The sequence below is a fragment of the Strongylocentrotus purpuratus genome, unplaced genomic scaffold (genome assembly GCF_000002235.5).
Source record: "Strongylocentrotus purpuratus isolate Spur 01 unplaced genomic scaffold, Spur_5.0 spur5_scaffold_6, whole genome shotgun sequence".
In the NCBI taxonomy this organism is placed as follows: Eukaryota; Metazoa; Echinodermata; class Echinoidea; order Camarodonta; family Strongylocentrotidae; genus Strongylocentrotus; species Strongylocentrotus purpuratus.
The window spans coordinates 13,880,775-13,897,737 of NW_022145612.1; the positions used below are offsets into that span (position 1 = coordinate 13,880,775).

The following is a 16,963-nucleotide window of genomic DNA, read 5'->3' on the forward strand; positions in this document are numbered from 1 at the left end:
CTAGCCCTAACCCTAGACCCAATTGCAATCATAATCCTAATCCTTATCCCATACCTTTGACAAAATAAAGCCTGGAGCAGTTTGTTGCAGGAGCAAATATCACATTACCTGAAATTCACCTTGAACAGTCAAGGGTGAACAGCGAAAAACCTCAAGAGATTACCCAGTATGAGCACAAGGCAAAGGGAATGCTTTATAGCAGATCCAGGTGAACCTTATTTTTGTACGCCGTTACGCATCCAGGTTTTCAATAAAAACACTGAAGGACTATCGTACCCATTGCAAAGGATACAACTCTCATTACAAGTCTGTCTGGAGGTCCTTTGATGATCACTAAGTGTCAGACAGGAGATACATAAGTCTGTAATATTGCTTGTGATTACATACATCAAGTTCCATACTGAACATTTACATTGACCCAGACTTGTACATCTGTTGTGATATTTGATATGACTTAACAAGTGTTCCACTTGGTGAGGGAACTTTCCGTAATGTGGTTCACTCAATGGTTTTACTTTGTCCTCTTGTGGACACTTGTTTTCAAGTGCAGTTTCTTTTGAAATTGTCACCACAGGCAAATCAGACAAGATGTGCTGTGAATTGCCATAGACCTCTTGGCCAGCCAAACTTTTCATTGTCATGGTTTATGCATTGCCTGTCGGTAAGTTAGCCGGAGGTCGGTCGGCGATGGAATGCGCACTGCTAGGTATCGGAGGTATTAGATTGCGAGCACATGTTATTACGATGATTCATATGCCCATGAAGTTGATCTTGTGTTACATGATAACCCTGTGGCTGAACTACTACCAGTCAATCAGGCCAGCTAATCATCGATCCTCAGTGCCAGCCAGCATCAAGGCCTAAATAATCTCAGTGACAGATTGCCTCCAGTGATTAGTCTCATGCTCCTGGCCAGAGGATGTTAGCATGGGATTAATATCGGTTTTATTCATGAGGGATTCAGAATTCAACCAAATTTATGATATTTTTACTTCTGAAGATGGAGAGAGACGGTAGTGCACCAGAATATGATTAATTCTAAGGATGAAAAGCACAGATTCTTAACAATTTGTATTAATTTTTTGTTCTTAGTACAGTGAATTCGTGTTTTGTTTACAATGTTAAAGGAGAATCTATATGCCTATTTTGTTTCTGTGTTTGTACATCCGGTAGGCAAATGCTTGTAAAATGTAGTTGATAATAAGAAATTCTCCACCTGTTCTTATATCTTATTTTTGGTGATGATTTTGCCATCTTAGATACTTTGGGTTGATTTGGGGTCATAACCCCGAATGTAACAATATTAGGGTAGATGTGTAGGGTAGATGTGTGGAATCGAACAAATTTGGTAGGGTACATGTCATCTTTCGTAGGCCCTATATATTTCCACAGCATATGCCATTAGGAAAGAACATGTAGGTGTTCCATGACAGATCATGGGAAAGATCTTGTTTTGTATCTCAGCATGAATTTATTCAGAGGTTTATCTAACAATGTCCAAGATGAACAGTTATGAAGTGGCATGTTATGTTGATTTTAAAAGGAAGGAAGTGTTTTGCAAGGTTAGTTTAATTGAAAGTATAACATCCGTCCTGTTGTATTTTTCTCCTCTTAGATGAAGTGACATTATTGTAGCTTCTGTTGGAACATGATAAGATGTATGGTAAAAAAATGGAGACAGCCCTAATAAAAAATGAAACATTTGACATTCCATTGATTTCACCTTATTAATAATAAGATTTTTGAGAAAATGATCTTCTATTTAACATTAGGTTCAGGAATTGTATTTAATAAAATATTGTTAATCACGTATTAGTTAAATACTAATACAGCTGATACAGGTTTGAGAAAGTTGCAGGCTCCCAGTTTTTTTTCTTTGTCACTTTAATAAATCACTTCAAAAATGTCTACCTTAATTTATCCTTTGCAACTATAATGAAATTGAATTATAGAAAGAAAAGAATTCAAATCCATTGTTATTCAACATTGTATTTTATCATTGTAAATTCTTTTGAAAGCTCTGTATAATTATTATTTCCTATTAATTCAGTAGTTCAGTGACACCTACTATACCTGGGAGGGGAAAAACAACCTTAATCACAGTAACCATGTATCTCCTCTTGTCTTGGTGTATTGATTGGGATGTGCAGGTGTATGTGTACCACTACACTGCAGGGGTTTCCCTTCTTTAGTTTCCCAAAGAGTGCACGTACTGCAAGGTATTCTGATCATGTTCAAGGGGGTGACTGTCCTCCATAAGGGGACTTCATTTAACATCCTATCCAAGGGATGGAGTGGTTTCATCTCCAATCTAGCCTGCATCAGAAGAAGGGAAGGGCACACTCTCTTGAGTGAGCTACATGTTCATGTACAGCTGCAATTGCCTCGTTAATATAACATGATTAATTAAGTGTTATGGATCTGCTGGATTGCTTTTAATTGCTTCAGCATTTTATAATGTTGCTCTCATATATCTAGTTATCTGTTTTTATTGAGGAGGTTTCTTGGTTATTTATGTGTTGTTGATCATAGTGAGGGTTTAGTCCTTATTCTCGTAACCTCTTTCAGGTGTCTGCGAATGGGAAATGCAGCATCACGTCGGTTATGATTCATTTCTTTGATGTGAAAATAATTGAGTCCCATCAACCATAAATCGATAATGAACTTGGAGTAATTACATTGTGTTCCAGTCTAGTCTTGTGGTGCAGACATTTTGACATCTACATCAGTGTCTGGGATGGCATGGTGTCAAAGATTTTTTGTGAGATACATGTATTCTTCATTTTTTTTTCTTCAAATTTCTTCTTGCCTTCAGATTGGAAAAAAAAAAGGTCAACATAGTGTTTTTTAAGTTTTAGTAATTTGGACACATATGAATGATTTAATTTTTTGGTAGCATTAAAAATTAGCTGATTACCCCCTCAAATATGTTGTAAATAAGATTTTCAAAATGTTAAGGCTTATTTGAGAGTAAGTGGGAATTCACATTTTAAAATAACAATTGTTTTGTCAAAAATACAGACGAGACACTATATCAATCACCAATTTCGTCAATTGCCCATCTGCGCATATTGGGTTTTATCTCCACCTTTAATTGTAACAGATGCAAAGGCAGTGACCATATACTGGGAGTGGTGAGCTCAGTTTAGCTATATGCATGTCCTAAAAGAGCTTTGATGAAAATACAGTATAATATATAAATAACACTGTGTGAGTAGATCTCACTCTGCAGATAACAACATTTGAAAGGAGCTCCCTTGAATAAATTTTATTTTTGTTCTGAACTCTCTGTGCCAAGTCGTCAGTTACCAAACAGAAACACTACCGGTAAAGGTTGCATCCTGCTTTAGACTAGTATTTAGTGTATTGATTAGAGTACCTACATGTACATGTAAATAGATCAATAATTGCCAGGGTTGCACATTCAAGTGAAACAACACCTAGTCAAATGAAATATGAAGGGTTAATGACATTAATTTAATGACAATTGTTTGGAAGCAGTTGAGAGAGCCTAATGTTTCTCTGAGTACTGCTATAAAACCAAGTGTATAGTTTCTTAGAATCATAATAATTGAAAAGGTTTTATTACATTATTATTATTGTTCAAGAATGATTTTGATCTTAGAAATTAGAATGTTTGTGTTCTAGTTTCTATTCGCTGGTTCACACCCCAGCCACACCTATGAGACCAATACCAGACCAGCAACATACTGAGCAAAACTTACATTACCTCAAACAGCCAAAACGCTGTCAGTTTGGAGCCAGTTTGGAATCGATTTGGCGGTGTGACTGAGGTATCATGAAGACTACAAGAACATTGATACCTCTTGCATGTCTTGTCATGCGATCATGTGATACGATCATGTGATACATGTACTTTGGCTGGAACTTGGAAGTGTCATATTGATCTACTCCTGATTGAATAGCAGTAGAACAATGTTGGGAGACTAGCTGTGCATGGTGTGAATGAAGACTTAATTACAATGTCATGTTCATAATGGTTTCAAGAGGAGGTTGATCAAGTTCTGGTGATCTAAGTTCATGTAAAGGTGAAAGTGATATAGGAAATTTACCTATAAAAAAAAACCCTCCAATGTATTAAATGTGGGGAAAATGTGTTACATGTAACAGCGATATTGCATAAATATGATTCATTATGAATATATGATATACTTCTATAATTCAAATATGCTTGGAAAGATTATAGAAATATGGGTCAAATATATGATGCCACATATTTGCATAGCCTCATGTATACAGATGATGTGTAATCTAACCACATTGCCTGCCATTGTTAGTAACTTTTTTTCTAGCTGTAGTCACTTTGATTTACCTTTAATGATTTTTAAGTTCAAACCTCATAAATGACTTTTGTTATTTAATACATGATCAACCATTTAGAATGTCATTGTTTGACCAGTTCTCAATTGACTTTGTCTTTCACTTGATTGAAATTAGGTTGTTTTATAGTCATTAAAGTTTCAGTTTCACTTGATAAGGATGATAAAGGATGGTATGATAAATATGATTCAAGCTCTCAAAGGATGTGAGACTGTATTGAAATTGTTATGACTGACCTTATTCCTCTTTCATTATTGCTAATTTAGGAGTCTGCAGGTGGTTCTGTACTTAAGTATTGCAATTACCAAGAAAGAAATGAAAGGGGAATATAACAATTAAATTTTAAAGGCTGCATTACATGTGGGTTCAATTAAAAGTTTAACCTACAAAATTAAAATATGTATTACAATAACATGTGACATGTACATGTATATTGTAGGCTATATTTATATTTTTGTATATATTTAATGGTAAACATTAACAAGAATAGACATATTTATTGTCATGCCCTTTTCATGAACATTGTGTATACCATATTTCTGCCAAGTTTAAACAAAATAAGCAAATTCATCATTATGCATGCAAAAATAGAATCATCAACATAATTTGCTTTTCCTTCTGATTAAACCTAGCACAACAGAACATGTATGAATCATAGACATTGCGATTCATACATGTATGGAATTATATTTTCATTATTTGTGCACTGTAGCACTTGATTGACAGGATAAAAAAACAACACATTGAATCATGCATGGAATAATGTAGTGATGCAATATATGTCAAACTCAGTTAGATTACTTTGGGGGTAATACACTGTACATTGTATATTGTTCTGTATGGAGCAGCAGAAAAAAATCATTACTTTATCATACAGAAACAGAATAGCTAAAAATTGAAGTGTATAAGTATTCTTTTTTTTTACTGGAGCCTTTTGAATATTTATATTAAAAACAAGTGAGATCACATCCCAGTGATTCTTGTGTATTTCATTGCTTTTGACTAATACGATTTCCAGAGCTGCTTGGAGCTTTCCGGATGAAATATTTTACTGCTCCCATGTATTTTCGGTCACTGGTTAAAAGTATCATTTTTGGGCTGAACAATTATTTGGACAAACACGTAATGTTGGTTGGAACTTATCCAGTGATTCTCATTGTATTAACGTGCTTTGGCTATGTGAACACGCTGTGAAAGTTAGACTCCCCTCAAAGGCTTTAAGTTTCTCCAGTTTGACTATGTAATCGCGCAAATGATATATAGGCCTTGAGGCACTTGATCATCAATCACAGATCAGACGAGCCTAGAGTATTGATTCTTCTGGCTCAAAATCAAATTGCGGGTGCAGATTTGGCTTAGTTACCGTGTAATATTATTTTGATGTTTTATTCTCTGCACTGCAGGTGGAGGGTATAGTGTATCAGACATTATTGAATGGAAGTGGGAAGAAAGGGAAATCAGAGAAGAGAAGAAATGAATTGTGTACAGAAATTATGTTAATAAGAACTGCATTTTACTCTGAATGTAGCTGTTGGACAGTTTGATTCTCACTGTATGATCTAAATTTATAACAAAATTATTTGAAACAGACTAAAACAATCCAAATAAGATAATATCTACAGTTCAAATACATGTATGTTTAGAACAGGGAGGTGGGAGACATGTCTTTCCACCTGGTTTAGAATATGTATTTTATATTTCATTCAAAATTTCAAATTTGAAGCTCTACATTGTCAATGTATTCCCTTCTTTTCTAATCGTATGTTTCCTCGTATTTTTCTCCACACTCTTTTTTCTGTTGATGAGAATATTAGATTGCTCATTATTTGAATCAATTAACAAAAACTGCATTAAAACAACAAACACAACTGTACTATGAAGGTCAATTTTAAGGATATATGTGCAGTTGGTTTGTATTCATGCTATGTTGTATAAAATAGATGTTTCTATGGCTCTTTCATAAAAATCCACGTACAATTCAGTGTCTCTTGTCATCTTCCTCTGTTGTACTTTGAGTTATCCTGCAGTAGTGGGATACCTGTTAAGGCGGAAGAATTAGTACATGCTATGGCTAGTTGACTTCTGACTCCCCTCGAGATGCCATATTGGTCCTGCGGCTCATATAGCTCAAGGGGGAGTGAAGCCAGGAGTGAGAGATAGTGAGGCCAAGTTTAATATGTCACAGGGCGCATCCTAGAATAGCTAGCATTCCTCCACCTTAACATGATTTATTATGTCTATAACAGGTGCACACAGTATCGGGAGTGTGTTAACCCCGAGGAGACTGATCACTGGCTGGCCTACGATACCAGAGAGTGCATTAACATCACTCGCCTCACACCAAGCAGCCTACCGAGACAGCAGTCAGAGGTACGTCACATTGTCTTGATTTGTTTCATGATGTGAAAGAACCCCCAGTTGGGTTCATGTTATACTTTCATCAAAAGAGCAAAGATGTAATGTATTCAGGAAACATAAGACAGAAATCTACAACGCAATCATAAAAAATGCTAGCTATAAAACCACTGTCAATAGCATTGTCCATCACCTATAGAACTGTGTGAATATTCTGATGACGATGACATATTTTATCCAAACATCAGCTCTATGTATTCAAGAAGGTACTGAAATTGTCTTGAGCTGATTTCTCCAAAGTATTTGTGATTGTGATTGTGTTATACATACAAAATGATATAAAACATAGAAATGCACTGACAAGATATTGAGAGAGCTATCCATCAGAACATGGTTTAAAAAGGAGGAAGACCATAGATATTACCCAAGGTTAATGGTCCTAGGATTGTAGTTATCATTAAAAACCAGGGAACACATAGTGCTTGATCAATCACATCCACACCAACATTCAACACACCTACACATCAACAATCACATCAAATGATATGAAACGTTTGTCATACGCTCATGATATGATTTCCTGAGATATCGTTCAGCAATTCCCAAATGGCAGGGTACATCTGTCAAGTAATGCTCTTTCATCTTTTCACTGTTTGTAAAAGGAACAATTATTTGTTGCTGTACCCAGGAGCTCTTTTGGGGATTTGTTATGAAAACAAGAGAGATTTTCTGCTCAGGGGTTTTATTTATGATTTCTTTTTCCAGAGCTCACCTGTCTACTGAGCCCCAATGTATTGTTTTCATGGCTTTATTAATATATTAATAACAATAAAGGTTTGTGTTTATATGGGTATACTTTGTAGACGGTAAAAGATCATGCAAAGTAATGATGGATATTACAATAATGAGGAAAGTTTGACCATCTTATCATTATAGTTATTGTTTTTATTCTAATTACAAAAAGATAGGAAAAGGAAAGATAAACTGCCAATTAAAAATCAGTTGAAAGTCTTGCAAAGAAATTGTAGTTGGTGGTAACCAAGCTATTATATTCATTTGAAATCACAACTTATAAAATGCTAGTAAAGACTTTCACGATATCAACCTCAGGCAATTTCAATAACCTTGTCTATCACCTATGGAAATGACATATTACATAATCTCAAGATTTCAGTATACTGAAATTAGCCTAGAGTTGATTTCTTGAAAATCTTTGACTCTTTGTAATCCTATTGAATAGATTTGTGTTATCAGTCTTGTTCAAAATCAACATAAATTTTCCCTTACACATAGATCATATATGACTTAAATCTTTCAGCAATGTTTCATCTTCTTCATTCCCAGACAGATAACAATTAAACTTCTTTCGTAGCTTCATCAGAATGTTAAATTAACACTGTCTGTTCCGAGCCAGGAGGGTGTTAACTTTGTGTATATGAGTTAAAACTGTTCTGGCTCCAAACAGACATTCCCTTTAACCTGAATGTGCAGAACTCCACTTGCAATCGGAGACCACTGTGTGTAATATTTATTCTGGCCTTGGGCATTTTATCTGGTGTTAGAATCAATCAACATAGGTGTAGAATCAATGTTTGTTAAATGACTAATCAAATTTCTTTAATTTACATCAGAATAATGATTCATATGACGTGCACAGTGTGATTTGTGTGCTGTGCGAAATGACAGTAGTAATGTACCCACTAGTATCAATATTTGATGGCTTTGTTTACTTATACATGGTGGTGGATTATCATCCTTGTTCAGTGGGCTGAATTTATTATTCATCGAATTTGATTCGTTGGGGTTTATCTATTTTTGGATGTCACAGTACATTAATGTCCTATCGCCCTGACATGGCACTTTTGTCCTTGAGCAAGGCATTTTATCCACCAGGGTGTTCACTGGGTACCGAGGAGCATGTGAGAACATCATGGTGGTTAGATTAGCATGTACCGGTATGCACTTTTAAACAGGTGACTGGCTGGAATGCTCCCAATGGGAGTGGAGAATGAGCACTTCAAAGTGCAGAATCTTAAAGCTAATCTTGAGCTCTGGTATGGGAATTCTTTTTTTTTGGAGAGAAAATTGCTTTGATTTATTCTGGATTGTTTATCCTGCAGTAGATTGTTTAAACCAGTGAAATAAAAACAAATGCACAAAAACTTACTGGGCATCATCTTTGATAAAAACTATAACTCCCATTTGCACACAGTGACTTGCTCAGATTTCCTTAACTTTCTATGCTCATTTCTCAGCCATTATACATGTTCTACAAAAATTATTTGTCACATGCCATTTATTCATAATCTTGAACATTCAGTGTAAGTTTCATTGGATTATGTGAGAATTTATTTTCTATATTTACCATAGCACTGTATAAGCAGCAGTGTAATATACTATTATCATTATTTATTACTGTTTATTGTTTTGTCTGGTAATTTGAAAGAGATATCCTGTTAAAATGTCAATTCCAGTAGCTGCCTGATGGCTACCGGACGTTGTGTTATAGTTAGAATACCATTGGATTGTTCCTGTTATTGTGTATGGCTGTATATAGTATGCCCAATTTTTCTCATTTTCTGCATAGAAGGATATCACTGTTCCTGTTTATTTGTACAGTCTTTACTTTTTCTCTCACCCTTCAGAAGAACTTATCTCGTCATTCTAAGTAGTTTTTTAAAATGACAATGAGCTAGCATTACCTCTATTTGTACTACCATACATGTAATTGCTCAGGTCAAAACTGTACATCAAATCGTTAAATTACAGTTTAATAAAGTTCAAGATCTGTTCTATCATTGATATGAAATAACATTGATTAAAACTCTCGAAATCAGTTATAAAATATAGTTTAAATCTGGACAGATGTACTTTGTCATCAGCAAAATTCAAAACATTAACACTTCAAAGTGTTCATCAAAATTCTTTTACCCGATATGTCTTACGTGAACTCGTGAAGATATGTATGCAAAATAATATAATTGAGGAATGTTTTGGTGAAGTTGGTGAACTAAAACATTTCTCTGACATTTAGTGAGAAGTTAGCAGTAGGGATCCTACTCATTATTGCAAAGATTCAACCATATACTGTCAAACCTTTCAGCAAACTGCTGACACTCGGGAGCTTCCGACTGTGGTTGAGTATCGGCTGCATGCACCCACTTACATGTAATGTACCTGTTGGATGGTAAACAGTGGTATCTATGATCAGAGACTGGTCGAAAGACCGGACTTCCTGTAGACACAGGATGAGAGATTCGTGACATGTACATACACGGGGCCCAAAACAACGGAAATGAGTGGTATTTTGTTCCGTGGAAACATTAAAGTAGACTCTTTAAATAGTATTGTCTCATGCCTTTCTTTAAAAAAGTGACCATCATCAACCTCCTGCAAGATAAATGTCATCGTCTTGTACTGTATCTGATAATAGGTGTGTGCAAGAGAATGACAATTATTATATCTGGAAGAATCATGATTTGGAGGTAAAGTCTCTTCAATACTAAAGAGTGATTTCCATTGAATTTTATTGACAGCTTTGATTGATATGGTAGTTCATGTCATGTTGCCAATGTTATTAAGTGTTTATTTGCACGACTACAATAGAATAAACTGACACTTTGTGCAAGCAATGTTTACACATGATGCTGTCAACTGCCTCACAAAAATAGTGAATACTGGGGACAAAATGAAATACAGGCAGCTTTTTCTATATCATGAAAGATTATAAATGAGGAAGGGGGAGGGGTGGATCTTTGTTGCATACACTCAGCTAACTATTGGATCCAGCTCACCATTCATTGATGCATAGAATCATTTTATTTGCTGAGGCATTTAATTTTTAAATATCTTTTTTAGTATACTGCGTCCTGCCTGAGCAAGGCTTTACTCTTTACATCTGGATATCCCACCGCTGCCACCAGAAGTCTGGTTGTGTATTTAATTTTCTTTCACCTTTGTAGACCATCAAATATATGAAATGATAGATTATGTTAAGTATTGATTACCTTTGATTTGTGAGTATTGTTACATATTTTAAATACTGAGTTATGGCCTACATGAATGATAACAGCAAATGTTTTGGGGTTGCATTTTCCTTGCTTTTTATATGTTGAGTGATGATTTAAAATTTGAAATGTTTGTATGATAAGTCTCATCTCTCTTTCTCTCTCCCCCTCTCCCTCCCTTCTCCCTTCCTCCCCTCCTCTCCCTTTCATCTCTCTCCTTCTCTTTTCCTCCTCTGTTCTTGCTGTCTACATGTCTCCCTCCCTCTGTCTCTGTTTCTCTCTCTCCTTTTTCCTGTCTAAGTGTCTATTTTCTTTCTCTATTTCTCTATTCAATATTTCTTTTATACATTTATAATTTTCAAACAAAGCATTATCACCTCCACTTCATACTAGGAAGCCTTGCACAATATGCCATATATCATAGGATTAACAATGTCAATCTAAATTGAAATATTCATTGCTTTATTAAATCACATAATAAGAAGTCTTTACACGTACAGTGTACTAATGTGAAAGGAGGAAATAATAAGATTGATGTATTCTCAATCGGATTCTAGGAGGGAATCAAGTTACCTGTTTGTCATTCTTGTAACACCTACCTACATGTATCAAGTAAAGATGATAACAGGGTTATCTCCTTCATATTCCCATCCTATTACAAGCTTACCTTGCAGATCACGATAACAATGTTATCAGATTATATCCACCGTGTTTGCTTTCAGTGGTATGTAAATAAACTTCTAAATTCAATACATGGAATACCTGCAATAGAAGATAGACAGGTTGGCCTGCTCACTGCCTAAGGGAAATTCAAATTATTATTGGCATTTTCAAGGCAATATTTACCCCATATTCTTTTCTCTTTATTCTGTAAGAAAAGATGATAAGACACATCCGTCTTCTTTTAAGACCTAAAAGTAAATACTGTGTCTTAAGTAACTGTATTTCTACTGAAGTATTCAATAGTCAATTGCATGATTTCCCCTCTTACCCTAATCTGGCCCCTTGGATTATATTTTTTACCATTTTTTTCAAATCATTTATTTTTGTAATATAATTTTGTTATCTACACACATATATACATGTACATATAGTATGGTTCACTGTCATGTGTTTTTGTCTTTAGTGCCCTTAAGTGCAAAAGTGTTTTAATAACTGAATAGGCAATCTTGGATAAAGAAGAGGAATTAATAATTGAATAAATGCAATCAAAATTACATTCCATTTTCAAACATAAACCATAAAGTTTTAATCAAGGGAAGGGAGAGAATTTAAACATTTGGAAATGCACTCATCCAGTACATATGGGACACATACATGTACTCGCACACATTACAAGGTGAATATATACAGAGCAAATGTAATTTATGTGAGAAGAGAGTGGAAATTGTGGAATGGCAAGCCTTCATAAGTACATTCCCAAGATGTGATCGGGATAATCACCACATTTGCCAGAAATAATTGAATGAAAATCCATTTAGTCTCTGCTCTGCATTTAACTTAAAGGGATATCTGAGAAGATTGAATGGCCGAAATGAAGTCTATATATACTCTGTCCTATGTTAGGCAACTGGCTTAAAGGTAAAGACCAGTATTGGCAACGCCCCAATTTCAAAAAATGAAATGGAAGCTCTCATTACCAATCATGTGAAAGAATATGTTTTGACTAATACATGATGATAAAAAATTTGCCGGGAAACCGCCTACTAATTCATATATTTGGTAAATTTATTTCTCTCATGGTCTGGTGAGAGAGATAGGGTAGTCCCATATACATCTTTCTGTGTATAGTGCTTGTAACTTTACGAAGAATGGGCCCAATTTCTTATCATTTTGATGATTCCAGAACCTTGCAGATGCTAGATGATCAACCTTTTCTGATCGATTCCACAACGTTTCTTTCACAATGCAATCGCATGACCATTACTGGTCTTTACCTTTAAGAGATTAGAGATGATATACACTGAATATTAATATTCTCTCTCATAAAATATATAACATATTTTGCATGTTCCATACTGATACCAAGGAGAATACCTCCTTCCTGATATAGGGTAAATGTCGTCATACATGTGTTAGCATTTTCAGCTGTGTTTCTGACTTTACTCTTTTGAATTCATTTATTCTACTTTTTTGCACTTGTACATGTGATGAGAGTTTTAGAGAGTTTACAGGGTTGAAAAGGATTTACAGATCTGATTGTTTTTTTAATGTCTGGTTTGTTATGTCTAGCATCTACTTTTGGATGTTATTCCACTAAAAAGTAAAGGGTTAAATCAACATTTGAAAGAGCAAATGAGTGTCAGAATTGGCAAAATATTGTTTCTCACTAGTTATATTTCTGGATCAGTTACGGAAAAGGTTGCATCCAGCATATCAAAAGAGTTGATCTGCTTTTCTGAAATTATTACTAATCCTCAGCCCTTTAAAATATATTTCCAAAAAGCGTAGAGCTTCTAGATGAACTTTACAAACATTGCAGAACTTTATGACAGAGCTAGGCAAGGGCAATTCATTTCTTATCTACATCTTTTATTTTTTGTGATACAGGTTTTGTCCTCCCCAGAAGAATCCTGTCATCCTGAGATAATTCAGAGTACTTTTTACCGTTTACCTTTTTCAGACTGACAGGTTGTGGTTTGAAAGCTCATTACGCCTCTCATAGTGCTTTTAGTATGTCTTATTGATTATGCATAGCTACATGCATGTATTTAACAAAGCATACTTCCCAATTTCATGGTGGTTTCACAAGCCGCACTTTCTCCTGCCAAGGGGGGATACTGGGATTGAGTTTAGAGTTTGACAATACTTTCACTCAGAGACCATTCCAACAGATAACTAGATTTGTATTCATGACCAATGTGGACTCTTTTTAGCATTCATTGTTGAAGGATATAGCATAGTGGGCTTGAGGCCGTCTGATAAATTATGCAGAGTTATTTGATAATTTCAGCAATCAGAGACCATGCGTGTAATGGAGAGGGGCCTGCTGAAGTTAGCGAAGAAAACGTGCAGAAGGCATTAACCCGTGTACCAAGGAAAAACGATGACTTTGCCATATGGTTTACTCTAAATTAGATTTTCCAAATTTCAGCCTCAAGCCTTTATTTGACATTGATGTGTATATATATTTTCTAAAAAAAAAACAGATCTAAAATCACTGTTAAATAGGATAAACCCTGCTGGCATTCTAATTTTCGTTTTGATAACTTTGTTTATTATGGTTAATCATAGACAAACTGGCAAACTACAATGTGGTCAAAATACTTTCTACTTTATACTTGTCTATGTATTCTGCCTAGAAGTTTAAAAGGATTTTGATTAAATGAGTTAGATAGGTGAAGTTTACACATGTTGTATGTTGTTGATGTAAAGTATACAGGGAATTATAAATGAAGCAGAATGAAACAGATACTTCTAGAAAATTAAATCATCTGCACATTCAGGTTACCGATTGGATAATTAATTACGTATTGTTTTATGTACATAAGTATCATTTTCCATTAGTATATGTATTGAGTTTGTACAGTGGATGAAAAAAAAGTGTGTGGGGGGGGGCAGGAATGTTGAGAGCTTGAGAGTAATTAATGAGCACATTAGTTTATTTCAATTGCTCACCACTGTAAATAAATATTCAGCAGCTGAAAACTTGACAGCAGAATTACAGGAGCTCCACTGATTAATGAAGTGCAACCATCAAATTTGTGTTAGGAGAGGAAAAAAAGGTGAATAAGGCATAATTGGATTTACAGCCATCTGCCGTCCTAGCAGTTCCGGCTCTACCTACCTGAATATCACAACTTTGCAGACATGTTCAGAAGTCTCGAGCATAATCAGGATTGGCGCATTGTAACACTATCGACTCTTTTCCCATTCTATTAGTTGAAACTGAAAGTCATGATTTTGTTCTCTCTCTTGTGTGCCCAAGAGCGATATTCCAGCCGGAAGGTACCTAGAAAAGTGTCAAAGTTGGTGAAAACAATATTTATAGTTTTCAAGCAATACCCATGTAACATGAAACCATAAGCCCATGCTTTTATATGTAGTTCCGCCAACTATTTTCTTCGATTTTTATTCATTTATGTTTCAATCATTTCATTCACCATTCATGATGGTTTATAATCACTAGTGCAATGGATGTAACACTATGTTTGAAAGTTGAACGCGCTTGCTCTTTGAGTACAGAAGAAGTTAAGAATGCGTAATTCCCTTTTGCAGGAATCAGAAATTGGTCCTTGCATTCCAGTTTATCTTTGTTTTTAAGCAGAGACTGGAAACCCATGCAAGCATTCTAGCAAGCAGTGTCATCTTTGAGAAACATATTTATGTCTTGAATCATTTATGGCAGAGAAACCAAATTTGGGGAAATTCGGTACGGTGCCATTCCGGAAACATTTACAGGGAGATAAGTGTGTAATTGTAGACTCCTGTGTTCCTTCTCATACTTCAATCAGATTCTCTGCTTCCTTAATATCAAATGTCAATTCCTTCATCATATTTCATGTGGAATTTTGTATTTCTCTTTGCAGGTGGACATCACATTCGCTGTTGCTCACCTGCCGATTCTTGAGAGCGGGTCCTACTCGTGCCGCTTTGATGACATCACCTCCGAGGTCACCTCGTCTGTCGGCAACAACGTTACGTGTCCGTCACCAGCATCCAATGAACTACCAGAGATACAGTCAGACGGCGGTGAGATAACATTTAAATCCGTACGGGGGATTAAAGAGACCGGGACTCGGGGTATCCTAGGTTTGGGTGGAACACCCCCTCGGTCGCTGAAAGAGGGATCCGTAGGAGTTGAGGACACGTGCGCCATAATTGGCCATTGATTCATGGGTTTGTCCTCTAGAGGAAACTCCTCTTCTATAAAAGGTTGTGACAGAATCTATTATTGTCTGGACAGGCTAGAGGTGACTAGTCTGTGGCTGCAGGCAGGCTGTCTTGGTGGCGTGAAGGTCAGCCAAGGGTTTTAATAATAAATGTGTAAGGCTTTATCATGAATTAGGGATGAGGACAGAGGCAATAGATCATCCGGTATTTCCTCACCAACTTATCTAATATATGGAATGATAGAAGCCTATACACTTTGTCAGTTATTGATGATGCCCTTGATTGGCATAAAATCCCAATGTGAATTGCTTCTGCAAAACTGCATTTGCACTTGTCAGTGAGAGACTTTGATTCTACTTTCATATTCCAGGAAATCTGTATATCTCTGCCATGTAGTGTTTGGAGTAAACACTGAAAATTACTTTTTAAATTTTTTATCCTTAATTGAATTATGCTTACAGAGGAGAAATACGTTAGCTATGTAACTAAATGAAATGTATGATTACTCATATGTAGGTACTAAAGTCCTTGCATATTTTTTGTTTGTTAATCATCCTGTAAGGTTGATATTGTCACTTTTCTTTTAATTACATTTGTCTATTCATATTGGCTATGTGCCTGACAAAGAGGTTAATGATCTATTGCTCTAATATCTTCAGCGTTCACGACCTTGCAGAGACACTGAGACAGCATATATGATGTGATTATGTAACCCATGCTCAGGAAAAAATCTGAAGCAGTAGGAAACACTTTTCTTTCATTCTTAAGTGAACTTATGCACACTCAAGATATTAAATGAATCCTTAAGTGGATACTTGAGCTCCGATATTTGCCTACCCCCGGCAGTCGGGGAAAAAATGAAGAAACTGAAATGAAAGGAAGTGAGAATGTTGCGAATTCCACTCGAGGCACATTACAGTATTGTATGATGGAATATGATTAGGATAATGCCCAGGTTCTATAAATGCTTCTGGGCATGGCGGTTGAATTCATGGCTTTTATGTTGATAATGGGGAGAGGATGGTGAAGAATTAAAACTGAAGATCAACTACGCATTCCAATGATGCTTGTAGCCATTTCCAATTGAGTGTGTAGAAATTGTTAAATGGAACTTCTAAAGAAAAATGGGGATATTGAACTGGAGATATATCTCCAATCAAGTTGGTCATTTGCCAGGTTTGATTACTCATATGTATTATGATATTGTTGAAGACTGGCGGGCGGGAGGGAGGAAGGCATTCAGTGTGGAACATCTTCAGACCTGATGAGTCTAGGGTAGGAATGCTGGCTGACTCACTGCTATGGATCATCAGTCTCAAGATATGATCCTAAACACTCCTTTCCTCTTCCAAATTGCAATCCTCTTTTATCCGCGTCTCTTCCCTATAATCCTCATGATTAAGATGTTGCCAGATCTGTTTAGACTA

The 16,963-nt window shown here is 35.7% G+C and overlaps 1 protein-coding gene across 3 annotated transcripts in view; it reads left to right on the forward strand.

The window, feature by feature from the left end:
• The window catches only part of LOC576714 (plexin-A4), an 83,316-nt gene that overhangs the window by 28,807 nt on the left and 37,546 nt on the right, over positions 1 to 16,963 (forward strand). For all 3 annotated transcript variants that reach the window (XM_031000506.1, XM_031000508.1, XM_031000507.1), the window contains exons 6-7: positions 6,588 to 6,711; positions 15,233 to 15,395. In XM_031000506.1, coding sequence (XP_030856366.1) covers positions 6,588 to 6,711; positions 15,233 to 15,395 — 287 coding nt within the window. The remainder of the gene's footprint in view (positions 1 to 6,587; positions 6,712 to 15,232; positions 15,396 to 16,963) is intronic.